We start from the raw sequence: 26,001 nt of genomic DNA on the forward strand, positions 1-26,001 counted from the left end.
TCAGAGTCCCCAGACTCTGCTTCCTCAAAGGAATGTGTGTCGGTGGAATTGAGGTGGTTTTCAAAGTATTCAGCCCACTGACTCATAACATCCTCACCATACACAGTACTGACAGTGCACTGCTTCCCCCTTCTGAAAGACCGAATGGCGGACCGGAATTTCCTCGTAGCAGGAAGTCGTTCTCCATGGCCTCACCGAACTCCTCCCATGCCCGAGTTTTTGCCTCGGTGACCACCAAAGCTGCGTTCCGCTTGGCCAGCTGGTATCCATTAGCTGCCTCCGGAGTCCCACAGGCGAAAATGGCCTGAAAGGACTCCTTCTTCAATGATAAAACTCATCCAATCAATTGATTGTTCAGAAAGGCTTTGCCAGTGGCTCAAGTGGGTGGGTGTGAGTGTTGAGGACAAAAATAAGTCCAAGGAACAAGTTCAACGAGAACAGAAAAGGCTTTAAATCAAGAATCAGCAAACACAAAAGGTGGTGATTAGTTTTTTTTTTTTTTTTTTGTACTGTTCGGCTGTTAGGTCAAGCAGAATGGAAAATCTGTATCCCTTTCATCCTGAAACAGTTTTACTGTGTCACAGCGGAGGAATCAGCAAACACAAAAGGTGGTGATTAGTTATTAACATTAATCCAGTTTACATCGGAAATGTTTTTACAAATGTAATTAATCAGCAAAGAATGTAGCAACTCAAAATTCTCACACTACGACTATTTACTGTTTATGGTTTACTTTAGAATTTGCAGGCACTTTAGAATGCTTTGTTCAACAACACTTGATACTGTGAAACGTAAATTCAGAAATATTTATGAATTCTTCCCGTTCATTGTTAAAATAAATATTGTTGTTTAAATACAATAAAAGAGAAATGTTGCTATTTTTATTTTAGACGTTGATTGGTGATGAAAAAAAATATCTAGGAATAAATTATAATTAACTTCCAAGCTAGTGAGCCTTTAATTTGATAATGAATTGGTCACTTGAAAAATAAAGACGCGGCACGGTGGCCGACTGGTTAGAGCGTCAGCCTCACAGTTCTGAGGTGCGGGGTTCAATCCCCGTCCCCGCCTGTGTGGAGTTTGCATGTTCTCCCCGTGCCTGCGTGGGTTTTCTCCGGGCACTCCGGTTTCCTCCCACATCCCAAAAACATGCATTAATTGGAGACTCTAAATTGCCCGTAGGCATGACTGTGAGTGCGAATGGTTGTTTGTTTCGATGTGCCCTGCGATTGGCTGGCAACCAGTTCAGGGTGTACCCCGCCTCCTGCCCGATGACAGCTGGGATAGGCTCCAGCACGCCCGCGACCCTAGTGAGGAGAAGCGGCTCAGAAAATGGATGGATGGACATTATGATCTTCCAGAACTCGGCGTGATGACATTTTCCAAAGTTGGATCACATTAGCTTTTCTGTTTTGAGGATTCCTAATTTAGATCCCGATTTTCAGTTGTGTAATTGATGTAATGCTGTTCCCCTTTTGACTACACTCCCTCACAAGACAAGTGTCAAAACATAAAATATTGCTATTTGTTTCTTAGGGTATGTGTGCTTGGCAAGTGGGTGTGTATCTTACTTCTCCCTTTGCTATGATAAAAAAGGTGTTTCCATCTTCACCTTCACGAATGATGTATTCTCCCTTTTGAAAATAGTCCTGCAAAGAGGAAACACACATTTGTCCCACAGTGGATACACTATAGATTGGTTTACATAGCAACGTTCTGTATAAAAATTAATTAAATTCAATTATTGGAAAGACTCACAACTTCAAGACAATCAACAATCTTGGCAAGTTTCTCTTCTGGCAGTTCTTGAAGCAGAGACACACTTTGAAAAGCAAAGCAAACCAAATGTATTTGTATAGCGCATTTCCTACACAAGGTAACTCAATGTACTCGACATGATTAAAAGACAAAAAAGACAGCTTAAAACCATTACAAAAAAAAAATTTAAAAAAAAAAAAAAAAAAAAAAAAATATATATATATATATATATATATATATATATATATCTCGCCGGCCCTGCGATATATGTATACACACAGAAAAATAAAGATAAGCAACGTACAGTGTAAGAAAGGTGATTTAAAAGTGGAAAGTCTCTGGAATACTCAATCATAAGCATGAGATAAAAAAGTTTTTAACCTGGTAACTTATTCCATTCGTTCTGTCATGAACAGAACAAAGGACAGGACCCAAAATGCACGACTCCAATTCAATGGACAGATTAAAAAAAGAGAGGTTGAATAAACGGGCAAAGGTCGGTACACAGGCAGGCAATCCGCAAAAGCAACAGTGTCCAAAAAACGTGAGGTAAAAAGGCAAGGTCAATAATCCAATAATAAACCATAACACACACTCATGACAGTACACCCCCCCCCCCCCCCCCAAACCTAGACGGCACGCATGAACATTCCTCAGGCCTGTAGCCCTCCCAGTCCACCAGATATTGCAACCCCCTCCGACAAGATGACAACAGCCGCCTCACCGTGAAGACGGGGCCCTCGTCCACGAAATGACGGGGGGGGGCTGGAAGGCGGGACCAGAGGGGACTCCCGGGGGGGCTTGATCAGGCAGGATGTGAAATGCAGGGTGGACCCGCATCGACCTTGGGAGCCGAAGCTTCATGGTGACTGATTTGATGACCTTTGTGATGGGGAAGGGCCCAACGAACCTGGGAGCAAGCTTCCGGGACTCCACCCGGAGTGGAATAAGCTTGGTGGAGAGCCAAACTCGCTGACCCACTTTGTAGTTCGGGGCTGGTGTCCTCTTACGGTCAGCTGCAGTCTTGTAGAACCGTCCTTGGCGTAGCAGCATTTGGCGGGCTCGCTCCCAGGTCCTCCTGCAGCGTCTCACGAAGGTCAATACAGATTGAACCGTGGACTCTGGGGCTATGGCAGGAAACAGCGATGGTTTGTAACTATGCACAATGTGAAAAGGCGATAGACCAGTGGATGCGGAGGGGAGAGAATTGTGAGAGAACTCGACCCAAACCAGCTTCTGAATCTAGGATTGTGGCTCCTGTGAAGCGAGACATCGGAGCCCAGTCTTCAGGTCCTGGTTCAGCCTTTCAGTTTGTCCGTTGGTTTCAGGATGAAACCCAGATGACAGACTGACGGTAGCACCTATTAAGCTGCAAAAATCCTTCCAAAATCGTGAAACGAATTGGGGGCCCCGATCTGATACCATCTTATGTGCCATCTTAGAGAACCTGTCAACAACTGTGAGAACGGTGGTATTTCCTTTAGAGGCCGGTAATCCTGTCACAAAGTCTACGGAAATGTCTGACCAAGGACGTTGTGGTATTGTCAGGGGTCGTAACTCCCCAGAAGGACGTTGACGAGAGGGCTTTGTTAGCAGCACACACCTGGCAGGCATTGACGTAATTGATAACATCTCCTCTAACCTTAGGCCACCAAAAGCGCTGTTCGACCACAGATTGCGTTTTGGCAATGCCTGGGTGACATACAGTCCTGTTAGTGGATAACTCTTCCCCTTAAGGTCGGGACCACATAAAGCCTGTTTTCAGGGCAATCTTTAGGGCTGAGAGTGTTATTTAGAGCCTCTTTTACCACAGTTTCAATGTCCCAAACAAAAGCAGAAATAAAACATGACTTGGGCAAAATGGTTTTAGGGTCGGACAAACAATTCTCTTCGCAGAAAATACGCGATAAAGCATCTGGTTTACCATTTTTAGAACCAGGTCGGTAGGATGACGTGAAATTAAATCTTGTGAAGAATAGAGCCCATCCAGCCTGCCTAACATTTAATCTTTTAGCAGACTTAAGATTCTTGTGATCTGTCCATACTCAAAACGGGATCTGAGCCCCTTCTAGCCAGTGCCTCCACTCCACCAAAGCCACCTTGACAGCCGTCCTGGCTTTGGACTTGGAAAAAACTTCTTTAATGTCATGGTAACAGGTGGGCACTTGAGACAAGTCAGGATCCCCAGATGGGGTCTTTGGAATTTCATTTGATACATATCCCTGAATATTACATGGAGGCTTGAAACAGTTCTGGGCGCAATTGCTGCCCAATGACATAACATGCCCATAGGACCAGTCAATGTGGGGGTTATGTAATTTCAACCAAGGGTTCCCTAAAATAAGGTCATAATTCATAGTGTCAAAAACATGAAAACTAATGCGTTTCGAGTGAGAATCAGGAAATGTTAATGTGACCGTTTGGGTGCGGTGAGTGATCTTGCCCATTAAACTGCTATCTGCAGCATAAGCGTTGCAGTGGCGTCTTATTGAAAGGTTCTAAGGTGCATACATCTAACGAGGAGAGAGTTGAATACATTTGCATCAGAAACAGAGTCAATAAATACAGATGTAGGAATATCTTGATCTGGAGAGCATAGTGTCACTTTAGGAAGAACATGGGTTCCTTAATGAGATTTAGACTCACCACTCCCGTGCCCTTGTTACCGGCACCGGCAACCTTGACGTGACAGTTGCTCAGGGAATGACCCAAATGCCCGCAGTAAAAGCACCGCCCTTCCCTCAGCCGGCATTGACGTTCTTCAGGGGAGAGACGGAACCTGCCCAGTTGCATGGGTGCATCTATGGTGACGCTAGCCAGTGGATTGAGACTGGCAACAGGGGATCTGCCTTGGTTTGGCTGGTCACCGAGGCTCGTCCTCCAAGTGCGCGGTGACACATCCTTCCGCCAATCTCCATCTAGCTCGCTATCCAAAAGCTTTTTGTCGATCTTTAGGGGGAGACTAATGAGAGTGTCCAAGTCGGTCGGCAGATCTAGTGGGACCAAATGATCTTTGACGGCAGGGGATAGTCCTTGAAAGAATACATCGAGTAGTGCTCTGTTATTCCACTGACTCTCAGATGCTAGAATGTGCAAGTCAATTGCACCTTATTGTAAGGTGACAAGGGAGCAAGCTGCCTCACGATCTGGTGTGGAATAGTGAAAAACTTGCTCCATAGTCTTGACAAAAAAAGCCCAAGAATGACACGCGGCCGAATTGCGGCTCCATTCAGCAGTAGCCCACGCATCAGCACGACCAGTCAGGTGGGAAATGACAAAAGCGATCTTTGCCCGCTCGGTGAGGAAGGCAGCTGCCTGCAGCTCAAAGTGCCGTTTGTACTGAGTGATAAACGGCTTGATATTCCCGGAATCTCCAGCGAATCTCTCCGGTCGAGAGAGCTCCGGGCAGAAAGCAGCGGAGGTGGCAGGTGGCGGCATGGTGACTGATTCACATAGAAATGGTGGTACAGTGGCGGCATTGGGTACTGTGCCAGCTGGTTCCTTCTTTTGAACCATATTCAGTAGAACGTCAAACTGTGAGGCCACCCGTCACATCATAGTGTCCTGATGCTCTGACAGTTCCTTTAGATGAAGTTGGAGGGCAGCAAGCTGCTCATCCTGCTTCGAGATCCGTTGACCCTGCGCTTGAAGGGCTTTACGCACCGGGTCTGAGCCTGCTGGGTCCATGTTTTGGCCAGTTAGTTCTGTCAGGAACGGAACAAAGGACAGGACCCAAAATGCACGACTCCAATTCAAAGGACAGTTTAAAAAAGAGAGGTTTAATAAGGTCGGTACACAGGCAGGCAATCTGCAAAGGCAACAGTATTGTCATATACTCCCCTGCAGTTCCATTATAGTAGCCTGGAGGGCTCTTTGTGTCCTCTCTCTCTCCCCCCTCCCCTCTCTGTTTTCAGCACCTGTCTCCAATCAGCCTCATCACCACCGTCATTTAAGCCTGCCTGTTCCAGGAAATCCTCGCCAAAGTATTGCAGCCTCTCCTAGCGGTACCACCGTACTCAAGTAAGCCACTTAACTCCTCGTTCCATCGTTAACCCTTGTGTCTCCTCGTTCCCAGTGCTCTCCTGTTTTCCTGACCCACGTCATTCCTGCCACCAAGCCAGCCGCCTGTTCTGTCTACTGCCTGCCACCTGTCCATACCGCCGCCTGCCAACCCATCCAGAACCACCTCCATAACCTTTCCTCAATAAACTGTTCATCATTTTACATCTGCCTCCGCCTGCTCTTGGGTCGAGGTACTCCCTACACGTGACAAGTATCCAAAAAACGTGAGGCAAAAAGGCAAGGTCAATAATCAGAACAGGGTCAGTGACGTGGAAGCAAGGACTGCTGGAACGTGACAACAAGGCACAACGAACTGGCGACCAGCAAGAATGAGACAGGAGGTTAAATGCATTGGGTAATTAGGGTCAACGAAGATGCTCTCAGGAGCAGGTGTGTACGAGACAGGCATTTTTGCTTTGGACTCTGTGCTCCATTATTTAACCTGAGTCTGTAGCTCTAGAGGCCTACTGGGTTTATGTTCCCAGGCTTGCCCAAATAAATATTTCCAGTATTAGTGGTGGGCTGCCACAAGTGAATTTTGGCCGCCACTGAAGGCTCTTTTCCATAAAAAGTTCCAGAATGGCCTGGCCCTGCTCTGCCCCGGCCTCGCTTGGCCTGGCCTGGCCTCAGTTGCTTTTCCATTACAACAGGCATCAATCAAAAGTGGGAGGGATTGGGGCGGGATCAAGAAGATGGTTACACACTCGTTTCGTGTCGTGCCTTCCATCTCTCGATGTATTTAATATTTTGCCAATATGGACAAAAATGCCAACACCTCCTCAGTCGACCCCAGAACAAAAGCTACTTTAAGACTGTCGCACACTGATCGAACCCGACTGGACCGGACCATCGCGTAGAATTCCTGACGCACCCCCTCACACTGAGCAATTTCACAAGTGGATGCCCTAAACAGCGAGCCTGTATGGGCGTTTGATGCTGTGTATTCAGTATATCATACTTTATCATATTTCTTAAAGCATAAAAAGATAGATTAATAGTTAAGGAAGAAGTAGGTTGGTAAAGAGAGATGGTGTTGGTGAGAATAAAAGCAAGAGTGTGGATATTTGAAAGGAGGCTTGCTGTTCCATACATTTCAACGTACCCAGCGTTACGTACGTTTGCGTACATTCTGGTCACAGGTTTTGCTTTTTTATCCGTCAGAATCTGAATCATAATCAGCTTTATTGGCCAAGTATGTTAAAAGACACAAAAGGAATTTGTCTCCTGTAGATGGACCTACTCTTGTATGACAACAACCAGCCACTATGACAAAATATACATTAGGGACATAACAAAAACAAAAAGAACCTAAAACAAAACAACAACAACAACAAAACATGTGGTGAGTCATTGAGCAAGTAAAGTGTACCACAAGTGTGGTGATGCTGATATAGTGGCCGTTGTGCAAATGATGCAGATTCCTCAAGCAATTTAGAGCAATTTAAAGTGACTAATAGGGCAATGATCTGGTACAGTGACAACTGTGCAAATGATGCAGAGAGTTCTCAAACATAAGTGGGCAGTAGCAGAGGTGGGTAGTAATGCGCTACATTTACTCCATTACATTTACTAAAGTAACATTTTGGATAAATTGTACGTGTGAGAGTAGTTTGAATGAACCATACTTTTTACTTTTACTTGAGTATTTATGTGAAGAAGAATGGATACTTTTACTCCGTTACAATGATCGACATGCCACTTGCTATTTTTATTTATCCATTATTGCTTGCGCGAAATATTTTTAGACTTCATCGTGCGCCGTTTTCCAATTTAACGTGATCAGGAGTGTCAATTGACTCCAATTTACCAATCAGATGGCACAAGGCCGCACACAAACCCTTGGGCCAATCAAAGTGACTCCTTTTGAGGGAGAGGGGGAGGGGGGGCAGCCGTGCTAGTGTTTACTTTACAGACAACAGTTTTGTCATACGGCGTAGTCTGAAATTGGATATTTAAGACCACTGAGAGAGCCCCATTGAGAAAACACCTTGCGGTAAGTGGCAAATGTTTCTCTCTCTCTCTCTCTCTCTCTCTGTCTCTCTTGCATGCGCGCACACACACACACTCACACACAAACGCGCACACACACACACACACATATACTCTATCCATAAGTGGTCAGCAAGCAGCTTCTTGAAGTCATTTAAATGAATAAAGCAAATAATGTTTCTGTAGGGCTCAACGCATGTGTTGTTGTTTTGGGCAAGTTAAAATTTAAATAGTGGCAGGTGTGTGGATTTTGTAAATATTTGGAGGACTACTTAATTTTACTTGAGTCATATTATTCTAAAGTAGCACTACTCTCACTTGAGTACAATATTTGGCAACTCTACCCACCTCTGGGCAGCAGTAATCAACAACAGTATGCAAATAGTGCAGCAAATGTAAGTGTCCTGACAGAGATGTCCAAAAGTGGCAGCTGTTACAAGTCAACTGTTTAAGAAGTTAATGGCAAGAGGGAAGAAGCTGTTGGAATGTCTAGTTTGCATTGTTCGATAGCGCTTACCTGAGGGAAGGAGCTGGAATAGGTGGTGACCAGGATGTGGATAGTCCAAGAGGAGTGCCATTGTTTTAGTCCTGGCACCGTCCTCAAGAGTTGGTAAGTGGTTACCGCAATTTTTTTTGGCAGCCTTGACTGTCTGCTGCAGTCTGATTTTGTCCTTCTTTGTAGCAGCACCAAACCAGACTGTGATGGATGAACACAACCGATTCCATTCCTGAACGGCAACTGTGGCTGGCTGTGCTTCCTCAGAAGCTGCAGGAAGTAGATCCTCTGCTGGGCCTTTTTTAGGATGGAGTTGATATTGGTCTCCCACTTCAGGTCCTGAGTGACTGTAATTTCCCAGGAAACTTGGTGGTCTTGACGGTTGACACGGGGCAGTTGGACAGCGTGAGTGACAGCTGTGGAGAAGGATGCCTCCTGAAGTTCATGATCATTCTACCATCGTCAGCGTGTTCAGCTCTAGGTTGTGTTGGCCGCACCAAAGCTCCACCCGCTCCACTTCCTGTCGATACGCAGACTCCTCACCGTCTTTGATGAGGCCGATGACTGTGGTGTCGTCTGCAAACAGGAGTTGGAGAGTCGGGTGCGTTGAGGTTAAGTCGTTCATGCAGAGAGAGAAGAACACCTGTGAGAGGACATATCCTTGGGGGAGGGGGGTTCCTGTGCTGATGGTGAGTGTGGATAAGGTGGTGTCCCCCAGCCTCACCTGCTGTGTCCTGCCCGTCAGGAAGCTATAAATCCACTGGCAGACAGCAGGCAAGATGCTGCGCTGGAGAAGCTTGGAGGAGAGGAGTTTGAGGATGATGGTGTTGAACACAGAGCTGAAGTTCATGAACAGGATCCACGCATAGTCAAAGTGTTTCAGGATGAAGTGCAGTCCCATGTTGACTGCATCATCCAGGAACTGCAGGTTTCTTGGCCGAGTTGGTAAAGTTTGGCAGTGAACCACGACGTATTGTTATTAAACGTGCAAAATGTCTTAGTTGGTACACACATCTTCACAGAAGCTGATGTAGGATATAACAGTGTTCTCATATTCCTCCAAACTGTCAGCTGAAATTTCAAAGACACTCCAATCTGTGCAGTCGAAACAATCTTGAAGTTCAATCTTAGCTTCTTTAGTCCACTTCTTCACTGTTTTCACCAGAGGCTTCGCACATGGGCACATTATACATTATGAACATAGTTAAGTATTGATGTAAAACACAATATTTGTTCCTTTATATACTATTTATATGGCTTGAGGTGGTGCGGTTTGCTAAACCCGGAATTTTGTTTTTCCCATGAGGTAAAGCTTATCTGCGTTTTGATTGGCTGTAAACTGTGACCGTAAGATGGGGATCCAAATTTTGAAACGCGGCAAAACCAGTGGCCGACTCATTGGCCAATCAAGAAAACAGAAAGCAAACCACGCACACTGTGCGACAGTTCCGTCGGGTTCGGTGGCGTCGCTCGGTGAAAGTTTTTTTCTGAAAAGATTGCGAAAGTGACAAGTCACCACACTTAAAGAAACGCCTACATCTATCAGCCAATCAGATGACAGTGACGTCGCGGCCCGCCTCGGCCTGCATTTTAGAACCGGGTCGGAAGTGGCTCTGAGGAACGGTACCATCGTCACTGCCCGGCCTCGAAAAAGTATAATGGGAAAATTACCACACAAGGCGGAACCAGGCTGGTTGGGGGTAGAACGGGTACAATGGAAAAGTGGCATAATAGATTTTGATGCTATCTGTTGGTCCTTGCATTATAATGAATGAAACAATCTTTCAAACTTGTTTTTATGGGTGCAGTTTTGATCTTTTCAATTAGGTGAAAACAGACCTCCGCAATAACTTACAAGGAGAACAACTGACTGCCTACTTCAAAATATCTGTTAATGGACATGATCATGTGGACTTACATTTTGAAAAGGCTTTGCAATATTTTTTAGGAATCTATGTAAAATTCAGTGCTCCAATGAAGAGTGCAAACTGCAAGAAAATTTAACACATGGTACTACTTTTGATTTGTTACCTACTGTATTTCTTGTTTAAGTAAGCCATTATATTTTTATTGAAATAAAAAAAAAGTTTAAAGTTATTTGGTAAGTGTTTGACATTACAGTTTACATTAATTTATTTATAGTTATTGAAGTTAGCGATTATGGAACCATAACATGCCATGAAAGGAGACATAGCTGTGGCGGAGCTGGTGAGGGATTTGTGGGCATATTAAATCCACGGGAGAAAGGTGCTCCAGGAGGCGGGATTGCGGGCAGCAACGCAGCGAAGAGCCGACTACAGATTCTGATTTGCCCGCTCTGTCTGGCCGTTGGATTGTGGATTGTAACCAGATGACAGACTGGCTGCTGCGCTCACTGCCTTACAGAACTCCTTCCATACCTGGTAGGTGAACTAAGGACCTCGGTCCGAGACGATGTCAATGGGGATACAGTGGAGCTTAAATATATGAAGGACTAGGAGATTAGCAGTTTCAAAAGCAGAGGGTAATTTGGGGAGGGGTATGTAATGGACATACTTGAAGAAACGATCGATAACGGTAAGAATAATGGTGTTACCTTCTGAGGGGGTAAACCGGTGACTAAGTCCAAGGCAATGTGGGACGAAGGGCGGCTCGGGATGGGTAAGGGCCGCAGCAGACCAGATGGGGGTTGATGCGAAGCTTTTCCTCAGGCACAGATGGAGCAGGCTAGGATGATCTCTCGTATGTCTTTTGCCAGACTGAGCCACCAGAAGTGTTGTTGGATGAAATGGGTGGTACGGTGTGAGTCTGGGATGACCAGTGAGCTTGGAGTTGTGAGCCCATTGAAGGACGTCAGAGCGTGTGGAATTGGAGGCATTGGGCGGCCTCCCTGCCCTGAACGGGGTGATCAAAAACTTTCTTTAGTTCTGAGTACGGGGGAGGAGTTGTGCCATAACGTGGTAGCCCATTTTGCTGCTTTTCTGCGTAGGAGATTAGTTACGTGTGCTACTTTGGATTGTTCGGTGGGGTAGCTTAACGGTTGTAGAATGAACACCAGGGAGCAATTGAGGAGGAATTGACTGCATGCACCTAGGTCCCCGGAGTAGGGCTCGGGCGGAGGAACATGAGGCTCTTTGAATGGGAGGCGGGATGGATTGGAGGCTGCGGGCTCGGAAGGCGTACTTACGGGACGGTGGTCGGACTGCAATTTGGCAGAAATGAGGGAAACTTGTTGTGTGAGAGTGGTTAAAGATTTCATGATTTCCTGGAGAGCTTTGTCCTGTCTTCCTATATGGGCGCCTTGGAGGGTGAGTGCTTATCTTAGTGCCTCCGGGGTTGCTGGGCCCATACTGGCCAGAGTATTCTGTCACGGTACGAAGGTATCCGTTTTCACTGGACCCAGTAGCAAGCGGAGGCTGAGAAGTTTGTGGTGAATAATTTATTGAAGAGGAAGTGGGAATTAGATCTCTGCGGGTCGTTGAGATGGGGAACATGCGGCAGGCGGTGGCGTGAGCAGGTGGATGGCTTGGCAGCGTGGTGGAAGAAGTCAGCAAGGCACGGAAGGCGCACACAGTGGAACGTTAATACTCTGGCGAGGATTTCCAGCATCTGGCAGGCTATTATGCAGGCAGAGATGATGACAGCTGATTGAAAACAAGTGCGCGGCCAAGGTGGTGCTGATTACAGAAAAGGGAGAGAGAGAGAGAGAGAGAGAGAGAGAGAGAGGGGCGCAAAGCGCCAACCAAGCTCCAAAATAGGAACTACAAGGATAGCTCATGACACATAATCTTGTAAATGGCTCGAAGATGAGTGATAATTATTTTATGTATTGTTAAATTACTTATGTCATGATCAGTGTTTTGTTTTTCTTTGCGTTTTTAGTTTGAGATTGGTACGGATCATTTCAGTTTCTTTTGTTGTGATTTAGTTTTGGTTTGTTTTCCTGAGTCTCCTGTTTGTGCCATACCTGTCTTGTTGTTATTGTCTCGTCAGCACTTCTCCCCCTGTGTCAACCAATCAGCTCTTTCCATTTGCTCACCATGTCTTGTCCAGGTGTGCCTGGTTGTCTCATCGGTATGTTTGTATTTAGTTCCTGGTTTCCATTCACTCGTTCTCTGTACATTGTCCAATAGTACATGTCATGTCGTCTGTGCTGGTGAGTCTATTCCCCATATTTCCTTGTATTTTTGTAGTTCAGTTGTTTTGTACTTTGCTTTATACAGTAGCATTTTAATCCTGCTAACCCATAGGCTTGTTTGCCGTTTTTGTAAATAAACACCCCATTTGAGATTCTGCATTCCTGCCAACTGCGTCTCCACGCCAGCACCACGAACCCCCAAACATAACTATTTAAAACAATTAATGTGATCTAACTGTTTGGCAAACAGTTGGTAAATGTAACTTTTTTTTAAATCTATGATTAATGGCTGTTTATTAAGGCTTTATAACATGGTAACAAACTAATTAATAACCAGTTTTAAAACACTTTGTATGGGTACTCTTATTCTAAAGTGCTACCCCTTTGTATCAGATTGTCAAGGTTCTTTACCTGCGTAAAAAGCTGAAATACTCCTCGTGTCGGGCTTGTGCAGTCCGCATCATGATCGCCTGGAAAGTCTGACGATCCAAGGCCCATATGTGGGACTCGGCCACAGCTGTATGAAAGTGATAGCATTAAAAAAAAATGTATATGGTGAGATAGTTGATGCTGTTATGGCTCACTTCTGAAAAACGAAGTCATTGGTTGATACGCTGTTCAACATAATTGAGATTGTAAAACTCCCTTTTGGGTCAATATTTTCTATGGCACACCTTAACATGTGTTAATAATAAATAATGAGATTTGTGAATCTGCAGATATAAAAATGCATCTTTGAATTTTTTTTCAAGATTTTGTATTTAAAGGTTCATACTGTGGGTACGGAAAGTATTCAGACCCCCTTATATTTTTCACTCTGTTATATTGCAGCCATTTGGTAAAATCATTTAAGGTAATTTTTTCTCTCATTGATGGACACACAGCACCCCATATAGACAAAAAAAAAATGTAATTGTTGACATTTTTGCAGATTTATTAAAGAAGAAATACTGAAATATTGCACAGCCATAAGTATTCAGACCCTTTGCTCAGTATTTAGTAGATGCACCCATACACGCTAATACACCCATGAGTCATTTTGGGAATGATGCAAGTTTTTCACACCTGGATTTGGGGATCCTCTGCCATTCCTCCTTGCAGATGCTCTCTACTTCTGTAAGGTTGGATGGTGAACATTGGTGGACACCCATTTTCAGGTCTCTCTAGAGACGCTCAATGGTGTTTAAGTCAGGGCTCTGGCTGGGCCATTCAAGAACAGTCATGGAGTTGTTCTGAAGCCACTCCTTCATGATTTTAGCTGTGTGCTTTGGGTCATTGTCTTGTTGGAGGGTGAACCTTTGGCCCAGTGTGAGGTCCTGAGCACTCTGGAGAAGGTTTTCATCCAGGATATCCCTGTACTTGGCCGCATTCATCTTTCCTTCGATTACAACCAGTCGTCTTAGCCTTCCAGCTGAAAAACACCCCCACAGCATGAAGCTGTTACCACCATGCTTCACTGTTGGGACTGTATTGGACAGGTGATGAGCAGTGTTTGATTTTCTCTACACATACCGCTTAGAATTAAGGCCAAAAAGTTCTATCTTGGTCTCATCAGACCGGAGAATCTTATTTCTCACGATCTTGGAGTCCTTCAGTTGTTGTTTTTTTCCCTCAAACTCCATGCGGGCTTTCATGTGTCTTGGACTGAGGAGAGGCTTCCGTCGGGCCACTCTGCCATAAAGCCCCGACTAATGGAGGCCTGCAGTGATCGATGACTTTCTAGAACTTTGTCTCATTTCCCGACTGCATCGCTGGAGCTAAGCCACAGTGATCTTTGGGTTCTTCTTTACCTCTCTCACCAAGGCTCTTCTCCCCCGATTGCTCAGTTTGGCTGGGCGGGCAGCTCGAAGAAGGATTCTGGTCATCCCAAATGTTTTCCATTTAAGGACTATGGAAGCCATTCTGCTCTTAGGAATCTTAAGTGCAGCAGAATTAGTTTTGTAACAATTCTGTCTCTGAGCTCTTCAGGCAGTTCCTTTGACCTCATGATTCTCATTTTCTCTGACATGCACCGTGAACTGTAAGGCCTTATATAGACAGGGTTGTGGCTTTCCTGTGTGATATTTAAGTTTTTCTTTCTCCATAAATCTGCAAACATTTCAACAATTCTGTTTTTTTCTGTCAATATCGGGTGCTGTGTGTACATTATCCATCCATCCATCCATTTTCTGAGCCGCTTCTCTTCACTAGGGTCGCGGGCGTGCTGGAGCCTATCCCAGCTGTCATCGGGCAGGAGGCGGGGTACACCCTGAACTGGTTGCCAGCCAATCGCAGGGCAAACAACCATTCGCACTCACAGTCATGCCTACGGGCAATTTAGAGTCACCAATTACTGCATGTTTTTGGGATGTGGGAGGAAACCGGAGTGCCCGGAGAAAACCCACGCATGCACGGGGAGAACATGCAAACTCCACACAGGCTGGGCCAGGGATTGAACCCGGGTCCTCAGAACTGTGAGGCTGACGCTCTAACGAGTCAGTCACCGTGCCACTGTGTGTACATTAATGAGGAAAAAATGCACTTAAATCCATCCTTCCATTTTCCTACCTCCCGTGACCTTATAGCTAATTAATTTGTTTGGAAACCAATTCTCGCTACATGTAATATGGTGACTCCACACATCCATCCATCCATTTTCTTTACCGCTTCTCCTCACTAGGGTCTCGGGGTGTTGGAGCCTATCCCAGCTAACTTCGGGCGAGAGGTGGTGTACACACCGAACCAGCCAATCGCAGGGCACACATAAACAAACAACCATACGCACATTCACACTTACAGGCAATTTAGAGTCTTCAATTAACCTACCATGCATGTTTTTGGGATGTGGGAGGAAACCGGAGTGCCCGGAGAAAACCCACGCAGGCACAGGGAGAACATGCAAACTCCACACAGGCGGGGCCGGGGATTGAACCCCGGACCTCAGAACAGTGAGGCAGACGCTCTAACCAGTCGATGCTCTTAAATTATTTCAGCAAATGGCTGCAAAATAGCAAAGACTGAAAATATTTTATGCGGTCTGAATACTTTCCGTACCCACTGTAGTTCACAAAAATGTCTAATCATCATCAAAGGTTTGGAGCAGTTAAGTGAGTCTAATGATCATGAAAATTCAGAGGAAATGGATCAAAAACAATACAATACTTTCATAGGGGATATACTCATTCATAGATCATTTTACACTTGAGATTGTAGCGGCTACGCCTATGGCCCGGTTGTCATGGCAACCCCAAGAACTGATGACCTGTTGCATTCCAAAGTTCCAACTTTGTACTAGCTCAACACGTTGTATCCTATTCATGCTCATTTTGAGTCCAGCCACACACGATGTCCTATTTTTCTTTACGTATGCCTATTTTTTTTCTATTACCATTATTATTATTTTCCTTTTGTAGTAAAATCCCTCTGCATTGTTTCCCTGTAGGTTTCCCTTTTATATTTAATAAAATGTTCGTTAAAATTCCACTTCCTGTTGTGTTGTGCGTGTTTGAGTATAACAGTAAAACTGCTGTAATCGAGAACTCTTATTTAACAAATGTAGCCTTCTAGATAACAGAGATTGCTAGAGATTTTTCATCGCTTTTCCTAAAGTTTACACATATAAAAAGAGACGTGGTGCCCCTTTTCAAGAAAAAGATTGGTTGATTGTAACCTTCGACGCACGTCTAAATACACCGGAAGTAAACACAGGTGTTTACCTTCCGACGTATTTCTTTTCCAAATTATTTACATTTTTATCGAAAACCAATATACGCGACAAGACTATATGAGTCCCAGGATGCACATGTCTGGAAACAATGAGTCCCAGCTCTGGAACAGTGACTCCCTGTAACTTATTATCACAGTACAGATGCAGTATTCCTCCGCTATAAGACAGTTGTTACTTTGCGGTCCCGCCATATTGCATGATTGTTGACCTTGCAGTGCTGAATGCACATGTGCTTTATCAGGCATGCACTGGTGTGAAGGAGAGATGGGTGGACTTCCTGGTGGAGCTATTGAGCGAGCTTGCTCAGTCATATGTGGGAGCCAAGAAGGCAACGACCTCCCACACCTGGCCAAGGGAAAAGAGCAATGTGCCAGGTAAACTGTCGGTGCAAGAACAATCATGCCACTGTGCGCTGTGTTGACTGCTACAAGTACACATCTGGCAAATGCAGAAAGGAGATGGCCAAATTTGGCCCACGATGTAATTATATTTGGCCTACAAGACCATATTAAATGTGTATTAGAGCTGGTCCGCCAGTATATAGCACATGTGCCACTAATATTAAAAATCCCTGAATGCTTTGCTCGTGTGTTGCCCCATCAGTCTAGACCGGCAAGCGCCCCTTCCCTTCCCTAGTTAATTGCCATAATTTATCAGTAAAGAAGTCTTATTTGAATCTTGTGCTTGAGCAATAAATCTCAACAAGAAATTAAAAACAAACTGTCGACCTCTTACTAAGAAGGGAGGGGAAAATAACTTTCCGTTGTGATCACGAAAGTGGAAATATCATTACTAATTGTAGCCTGTTGAACACACAATGCTGTAATAGAATATTGTACACATGTTCTAAACCTCTACCTCTCTCATTACATTGCAACACACTGATTGAATCAGGTCAAAGCAAAGCAACATCAGTTCCTTTTTCGTAATTGTGTCGAGAGTATAGAGAGTAATTGCCTCATTTACAGAACAATGGTGACAAACGGGTGAAGAATGGTGAAAAAAAATAAACCAGCCAGCCCTTTGGCCATGGAAATTAGAAAACCCAACTTGCTGGGCTGTTCACACCTGAGTTGGGATATAAGTTCAAAACTAATTCAGCTACTTGGTTGCCCTAAGGGCATGGAAGTTAAAAAAGCCAAAGGGCTGGGCTGTGGGACATCTAGTGATATATAAAATATTTATATTATGAAATATTAAACATTTGGCACATGGGTATGGAGTCATTAACCCACAAAAGAGACAAAAAACCATCTTAAAGCCTGCCAAATGTGCATGAATTAAAAAAAAAAAAAAAACCTGTACATACTCGAAAGTATTTGGGTTTCGTCACTGTTTGTAAATCTGATGCCATACATTTTAATATCACTGTTATTTTTTACTCAGTTTTGATTTAATTTCTGTATGAATGTTGTCGTGTTACGTATTGTATACAATTTCTGCTGCCTCTTGGCTTTTGTGTGCCGCTGTGGTCATGGTTTATCAACAATTAACTTTCCCATATGTGTGTGTGTGTGTGTGTGTCCGCGCGCGTGTGTGTGAGTATGTGTGTGTTATTTGGAGGGGACACTCAACTCCGTTTGCTGACGTTTTAACGATGTCGCCGCGGTTGAGTGAGCTTTTTAGCTCTGGCTCTTAGCTCACTAGCTCATTAGCTCACAGACTAGTGTAGCAAATACGTCTATGAGGCACAGTTGTCAACTGCAACCCCCACGAGCTGATAACCTTTGCATTCCTGCCTTCTGACCCTCAACGAGCCAGTCTGTTTCCACAAGACACGAAATCTAGTTTATGTCACCTGGGCCATAAACTGGTCATCAGTCCTCCTCCAGCCATTCTTACTGGTTTCTCCAACAAAAACCTTTTTCTACGGACTAATCTAATGACCAATAATTTGGGAAACCCTCTTTTCAAATGTGACAGTTCGGGAAAAATGGATGACAATGGATTTATTAGTTAGACAAGCCACAATGGAATTAGCATTTGCCGGCATTTGCAGGAACTCAAATGAAGTACAATGAACCATCTGTGATCAACGGTGGAGAACGGGCGACACCCGCTGGTGTTTAAGAGTCACTGCAAGCTTATTGGTCATGACTGCTACCAGATAAAGTTGAAAAACTCATTGCATTGATTAACCATGGTGTGTGAGACAATGCAAAAGCTGGGAGTTGATTTCCTTTTTTCAGTTCCACTAATTTTAGACCACAGATAATTCGAGAGACAAATTCAATATCAGAGGCGTGGTCTGTCCTTCCCACTCTTGCCTTTGGGGCGACTCCTCTTTCTTTCTTGGTACAAAAGACTGAAGCCTTTTGTTTTCTGGGCTCTTGTTTTTTCCTGCTCCACTCAAGACGCTGGCTCCCAGCCAAGAAACCCCACTCCTCACCACAAGGTGGGGGAGGCGAGCCAAAACGGGAGTTCTTCTACCAACTTCCCAACTATACTTCTGTGTGGGGGTGAGTCACCACCAAAAGGAATCCAGCAGGAAGGATTTGTGCGCACAAGTTTTCTCTGAGCGCGTGGCGAACAATGTCACCCAAGCGCTTCGGCAACTCTACACTTGCTTTTTCTTTTTTTATCCTCCTTTTTCTTCAAATCAACCTGTCGACGCCCTTGCCCAGCCATCGGGAGGAACCGCCTGCCTCGCTGTGTTCTTCGCGACGTGAGTACAACTTGCTGATTACCAAGTACAAATTGGTACATAATTGGGGTTAAATTAGCAGTCACCTAATTCCCAGATCAAGCATGGCTCACTGCACATCCACTCTTCCCAAACTTGGGTCAAGAGTTCAGCCTTCTTTATGAATGTTTATCTATACCTTTCTGTAGTAAAGTCCCTCTGCATTGTTTCCCCAACTTTCCCTGTAGATTTAATAAAATATTCTCAAAAATTCCACTTCCTGTTCTGTTTTTTGTGTGTTTGAGTGAAATAGTAAAACTGCTGTTATCAAGAACTATTTATTTTATCCATGTAGCGAGCCTTCTAAAGTACCGAGATTGATAGAGGTTTTTTTCGTCACTTTTCTGTCATGTACTGCCCTGCAGTACCGTTTTGGAGCCTGGATGATGCTTTGCGCCCTCTCGTCCTCTCTCTCCCCTCCCCTCTCTGCTTCTCCTCACCCCGTTCAGGGCAAAGAAGCCACCCGTCGTCTCCTCACACTCACTCAGGGCGCTAAGTCTGGCGCGGAATATTCCATCGACTTCCGTATCCTTGCTGGTGAATGCAGGTGGGATGACGCAGCCCTTAGGGGAGTCTTTTCAAACGGTCTCTCCAAACAAATCAAGGACGAGCCCTCCTCTCTCGAGGCTCTTATCGCCCTCTCCATCCGTCTGGATAACAGACTCCTAGAGAGAGCCTGTGAGAAAGCGCTATGCTCGCGTAAACACTCTCCCACTCTGAGCACCACGCAGTCGTCTTCCGCACTTTCATCACTCCCCGTTGCATCTGATGAATCCATTCAAATTGGTCAAACACGTTCAGATCCACAAGAACATCAGCGTCGTGTCATCCAGTGGCTCTGCATCTGCTACAGTCAATCCGGTCACTTTATTTCCTCGTGCCCCCTCTGACCAGAAAGACCAGGCTCACCGCGTCCCAAGAGCGTCGCGGTGAGCCAAACCTCCTCGACATAGTCTCCGATCGAGGTCCCCAGTTTTCCTCTCGGGTCTGGAAGGAATTCTGCAAGGCGGTGTGCGCAGCAGCCAGCTTATCCTTGGGGTATCACCCGCAGACCAATGGCCAGACGGAGCGGGCCAACCAAACCCTGGAATCGCCACTCCACTGTGTGGTCGCCCGCAACCCCTCCTCATGGAGTTCCTTCCTCCCAGGGATTGAATACGCTCATAATTCCCTCACCAGCTCCGCTACCGTATGTCCCCATTCATGGCTTGCTACGGTTTCCAACCTCAACTGTCCCACTACAGGAGAGGGGGGTACTGTCATGTACTGCCCTGCAGTACTGTTTTCGAGCCTGGATGGTGCTTTGCGCCCTCTCATCCTCTCTCTCCCCTCCCCTCTCTGTTTCAGCTTCTCCTCAAACCACACCCCTGTCTCCAATCAACCCTCATCACCACCTACATTTAAGCCTGCCTGTTCCCAGAAATCCTCGCCAAAGTATTGCAGCCTCTCCTAGTGGTACCACGGCCCACCATACTCATGTAAGATACTCAACTCCTCGTTCCCTTGTTAACTCTTGTGTCTCCTCGTTCCCAGTGTTCTTGACCCACGTCAGTCCCCTGTTCTGTCCAATGCCTGCCACCTGTCCACGCCGCCGCCTGTCAATACATCCAGGACCACTTCCATAACCTTTGCTCAATAAATTGTTCATAATTTTACACCAGCCTCCGCCTGCTCTTGGGTTCAGCTACTTCTAACACGTGACATTTTCCCCAAATTTACGAATATAAAGAGACGTGGTGCCCTATACGAGACAAAGATAGCTGGATTGTAACCTTTGACGTATGTCGAATTACACCGGAAGCAAATGCAAGCGTTTACTTTCCGACATATTCCTTTTCCAAATTAATTACGCTTTTATCCAAAACCAATATACGCTACACGAGCAAATGTCATAATCAGAATCAGAATCAGAATCATCTTTATTTGCCAAGTATGTCCAAAACACACAAGGAATTTGTCTCCGGTAGTTGGAGCCGCTCTAGTACAACAGACAGTCAATTTACAGAACACTTTGGAGACATAAAGACATTGACAAAAAACAATTGTGCAAAAAGATGCAGAGTCCTCTAGCACTTAGAGCAGTTCGAATGGCTAATATCGCAATAGTCCGGTGCAATGACCATTGTGCAAAGGGCACTGAGACTTCAAGGAGTGTATGCGGTTTAAAGTGACGAGTAGTGCGATAATCTGGGACAATGGTTGTGCAAATGTTACAGATACTCCTCAATCAGTGTGCAAATGGAGCAGATGCTACTCTGGCATGAGTGGCCAGTATATGCAAATAGTGCAGCACGGCGAGACAACTACAGTGAGTGCACGAGTAATACATAATTGGCCCCACAGAAATGGGACAACGAACTCAAGTAAAAAAATTGCCAGCTTGTTGTAATGGAATTATAAGTTAGCTGTTTAAGAAGTTGATTGCAAGAGGGAAGAAGCTGTTGGAATGTCTACTAGTTCTAGTTTGCATTGATCGGTAGCGCCTACCTGAGGGAAGGAGCTGGAAGAGCTGGTGACCGGGGTGGGGAGGGTCCGAGAGGATTTTGCACGCCCTTGTCTTAGTTCTGGCAGCGTGCAAGTCCTCAAGGGTGGGTAGGGGGGTACCGACAATCCTTTCAGCACTTTTGATTGTCCGTTGCAGTCGGAGTTTGTCCTTTTTTGTAGCAGCACCAAACCAGACTGTGATGGAAGAACACAGTACTGATTCAATGACTGCTGTGTAGAACTGCCTCAACAGCTCCGGTGGCAGGCCGTGCTTTCTCAGAAGCCGCAGGAAGTACATCCTCTGGTGGGCCTTTTTGAGGACGGAGTTGATGTTGGTCGCCCACTTCAGGTCCTGGGAGATTGTAATTCCCAGGAACTTGAAGGTCTCGACGGTTGACACAAGGCAGCTGGACAACGTGAGGGGCAGCTGTGGCGAAGGATGCCTCCTGAAGTCCACGATCATCTCTACAGTCTTGAGCGTGTTCAGCTCCAGGTTGTGTCGGCCGCACCACAGCTCCAGCCGCTCCGCTTCCTGTCGATATGCAGACTCGTCACCGTCCTTGATGAGGCCAATGACAGTGGTGTCATCTGCAAACTTCAGGAGTTTGACAGTTGGGTTCGCTGAGGTGCAGTCGTTCGTGTAGAGAGAGAAGAGCAGCGGAGAGAGGACACAACCTTGGGGCGCCCCAGTGCTGATGCTGCGTGTGGATGAGGTGGCCTCCCCCAGCCTGACCTGCTGTGTCCTGCCCGTCAGAAAGCTGTAAATCCACTGGCAGATGGCAGGTGAGACGCTGAGCTGGAGAAGCTTGGATGAAAGGAGTTCAGGGATGATGGTGTTGAACGCTGAGCTGAAGTCGACGAACAGGATCCTCGCGTAGGTCCCTGCACTGTCGAGGTGTTCTAGGATGAAGTGCAGTTCCATGTTGACTGCATCATCCGCAGATCTGTTCGCTTGGTAGGCAAACTGCAGGGGGTCCAGCAGGGGACCTGTGACACTCTTGAGGTGGTCCAGCACAAGACGTTCAAAGGACTTCATGACCACAGATGTCAAAGCGACAGGCCTGTAGTCGTTCAGACCCGAGATTGCAGGTTTCTTGGGGACTGGGATGATGGTGGAGCGTTTGAAACAGGATGGAACTTCGCACAGTTCCAGAGATCTGTTGAAGATCTGAGTGAAGACTGGAGCGAGCTGGTCCGCGCAGACTTTGAGGCAGGATGGGGACACGTGGTCCGGGCCTGCCGCTTTGTTAATCTTTTGTTGTTTGAAGATGCGTCTCACATCCTGTTCATGGATGGTTAACGCAGAGGTCAGAGGTGTGATTGTGGTCGCGGGTGCGGCCGGGTGGGTGTGTGGTGTGAAAGTGTCCTTTTCAAATCTGCAGTAGAAGGTATTCAAGTCGTTGGCTAGTGTGCTATTGTTCTCAGCTTGGGGGGATCGTCGCTTGTAATTAGTCAGCGATTGGAATGCATGCCAGACTGATTTAGAGTCGTTTGCGCTAAACTGTTTGCTGTATAGATCCTCTTTGCAATGTTAATTTCTTTGGTCAGCTGGTTTCTAGCTCGATTATACAGGGCCCTGTCCCCGCTCTGATATGCATCCTCCTTAGCTTGGCGAAGCTGCTTAAGTTTAGCAGTGAACCACGGCTTATTGTTGTTGAATGTGCGAAATGATTTTGTTGGTACACACACCTCTTCACAGAAACTGATATAGGATGTGACAGTGTCCGTATATTCATCCAGGCTGCCAGCTGAATTTTCAAAGACACTCCAGTCTGTGCAGTCTAAACAGCTTTGAAGTTCCATCTTGGCTTCATTTGTCCACTTTTTGACTGTTTTCACTGTAGGCTTCGCACATTTAAGTTCTTGCCTGTACGTCGGTATTAAGTGAATTAAGCAGTGATCAGACGAGCACAAGGCTGCACGAGGTATAGCACGGTATGCGTTTTTTACCGTAGTGTAGCAGTGGTCTAAAGTATTATTTTCCCTGGTAGGACAGTCGATGTGCTGCTTGTATTTAGGGAGTTCGTGGTTGAGTTTAGCTTTGTTAAAGTCCCCGAGAATAATGAGGGGTGAGTCGGGGTGTTTTTTTTCAATTTCGTTGACTTGATCGGCGAGCGTTAGCAATGCGGCGTTCGTGTTAGCTTGAGGCGGGATGTAGGCTGCAGTCAGGATGAATGATGCGAACTCACGTGGCGAGTAGAATGGTTTACAGTTTAAGAATAGCGACTCCAAATGCGGGCTGCAGTGTGTGCTGAGAACCGTGACGTCCGTACACCATTTTTCGTTGATATAGAGGCATATCCCGCCGCCCTTTGTTTTCCCCGATGATTCCATGTCGCGGTCCGCTCGATGAATGTGGAAACCGGGTAGCATAACGGCGCCATCAGGTACAGCGTCGCAGAGCCAGGTCTCCGTGAAGCACATGGCAGCGGAACGTCCGAAGTCTTTACTGGTCTTTAACAGAAGATGAAGCTCGTCCATTTTGTTGGGTAGGGAGCGTAGATTCGCGAGGTGGATCGACGGGAATGGCAATCTGTGTCCTCTCTTGCGGAGTTTCACCTGAATGCCGGCTCGCTTCCCTCTGTGGCGCCGCTTCCGTCTCCATGCGCCGAAAACCGCGGACGCCGCTCCGGTGAGTAACTCGGGGAAAAAACTGAGCGGATATTCGAAAGTTGGTGACAGAAAGTCCGGAGTAGACTCCTTGATGGTTAGCAGGTCTCCCCTTGTGTAAGTGAGTCATGTAAGGTCTCCAAAGACGGACGAAAAACACAAAAACAAAGACAATACTAGAGAGCGCGTTACCGAGGCGACCACACTGGTAGGCGCCATCTTGTATCAATAAACAGTTAACTTTCCCTTTGTCCCATTTGTGTGCATCTACGGAGCAAACACCGTTCTGCCAGCGGCTTGCCGCGCTGTAAGCGGCGCAGCGGGTGTTACCACAACAATGACAATGTATGGAGCGCAGAAAAAACTCCATTGTATGGAACGATAACCGGCACACACACACACCCACGTACGTGCACACACACACACCCACGTACGTGCACACACACACGCGAGCACAGACACACATTCACACACACGCGCGTGTTTGTTAGGTTGACAGTGCTGGAGCTTAAAGGGAAGGCGGAGATCTTAGCTCGTGCCATAGATAAGCTCGAGAAATTTGAATTACCTAATTTCAGGCCTTTTGGCTGAAAAATGACTGGAACTCTGGAATGCGTGGATGGTTTTAATTAATATTTCACATGTTTTCTGAGGCACCATAGAGACAATAATACATCCCAAATACAACCCCAAATCCAATGAAGTTGGGACATTGTGTTAAAGATCAATAAAAACAGAATACAATGATTTGCAAATCATGTTCAACCTATATTTAATTGAAAACACTACAAAGACGATATTTAATGTTCAAACTGATAAATTTGATTGTTTTTAGCAAATATTCATTAACTTGGAATTTTATGGCTGCAACACGTTCCACAAAGCTGGGACAGGGTAATGTTTACCACTGTGTTACATCACCTTTTCTTTTAACAACATTCAATAAACGTTTGGGAACTGAGGACACTAATTGTTGAAGCTTTGTAGGTGAAATTCTTTCCCATTCTTGCATGATGTACAGCTTCAGCTGTTCAACAGTCCGGGGTCTCCGTTGTCGTATTTTACGCTTCATAATGCGCCACACATTTTCAATGGGAGACAGGTCTGGACTGCAGGGAGGCCAGTCTAGTACTGGAACGGATGTTGACGACCATGCCAACCCGGACACCCTGCGGAGGGAACTCATTTTGGCCGCTTGTATCCGGGATCTTGTTCTTTAGGTCACGACCCACAGCTCGTGACCATAGGTGAGGGTAGGAACGCAGATCGACCGATGAATAGAGCGCTTCACCTTTCGGCTTAGCACCTTCTTCACCACAACAGACCAATACAAAGTCTGCATCACTGCAGACGTGGCACCGATCGGCCTGTCGATCTCCCGTTCCATTCTTCCCTCACTCGTGAACAATACCCCAAGATATTTGAACTCCTCCACTTGGAGCGGGGTCTCATCCCTGACCAGGGGAGGGAACGTCACCCTTTTCCGACTGAGGATCATGGTCTCAGATTTGGAGATGCTGATTCTCATCCCAGCCGCTTCACACTCGGCTGCGAACCGCTTCAGTGAGAATTGGAGATCACGGCTTGACGAAGCGAACAGAACCACATCATTGCAAAAAGCAGAGATGCAATACTGAGGCCACTAAATCCATTCTTAAAAAGGGGACAACCTCCAGTCAGCCAATCCAGAGACACTGTCCCCGATGTCTACGCAATGTTGCAGAGACGTGTCAACCAGGACAGCCCCACAACATCCAGAGCCTTTAGGAACTCCGGGCGAATCTCATCCACCCCCGGGGCCTTGCCACCGAGGAGCTTTTTAACCACCTCGGTGACCGCAACCCCAGAGATAGGAGAGTCAACCTCAGAGACCCAAGACTCTACTTCCTCATGGGAAGGCGTGTCGGTGGAGTCGAGGAGGTCTTCGTGGTATTCTCCCCACCGACTCACAACGTCCCGAGTCGAGGTCAGCAGCGCCGCATCCCCACTATACACAGTGTTGGTGGTGCACTGCTTTCCCCTCCTGAGACGCCAGATGGTGGACCAGAATTTCCTTGAATCCGTCCGGAAGTCTTTTTCCATGCCCTCACCGAACT

The 26,001-nt window shown here is 46.1% G+C and overlaps 1 protein-coding gene across 12 annotated transcripts in view; it reads right to left on the minus strand.

The window, feature by feature from the left end:
- The window catches only part of LOC133485896 (cGMP-dependent protein kinase 2), a 79,445-nt gene that overhangs the window by 27,271 nt on the left and 26,173 nt on the right, over positions 1-26,001 (minus strand). For 10 of the 12 annotated variants that reach the window (XR_009790849.1, XR_009790847.1, XR_009790848.1 and 7 more), the window contains 3 exons: positions 12,834-12,939; positions 1,759-1,822; positions 1,572-1,649 (listed from right to left, as the gene is read on the minus strand). Coding sequence is in view for 4 of the 12 variants with exons in the window: in XM_061790281.1 (XP_061646265.1) it covers positions 1,572-1,649; positions 1,759-1,822; positions 12,834-12,939 (248 nt within the window). In the remaining 8 variants the exon portion in view is untranslated. Of the gene's footprint in view, positions 1-1,571; positions 1,650-1,758; positions 1,823-2,482; positions 2,886-8,326; positions 8,722-8,802; positions 8,882-10,880; positions 11,180-12,833; positions 12,940-26,001 lie in introns of all 12 variants that reach the window. The other 2 variants (XR_009790850.1, XM_061790283.1) reach the window with 2 other exon arrangements.

Source organism: Phyllopteryx taeniolatus, chromosome 11, assembly GCF_024500385.1.
Source record: "Phyllopteryx taeniolatus isolate TA_2022b chromosome 11, UOR_Ptae_1.2, whole genome shotgun sequence".
In the NCBI taxonomy this organism is placed as follows: Eukaryota; Metazoa; Chordata; class Actinopteri; order Syngnathiformes; family Syngnathidae; genus Phyllopteryx; species Phyllopteryx taeniolatus.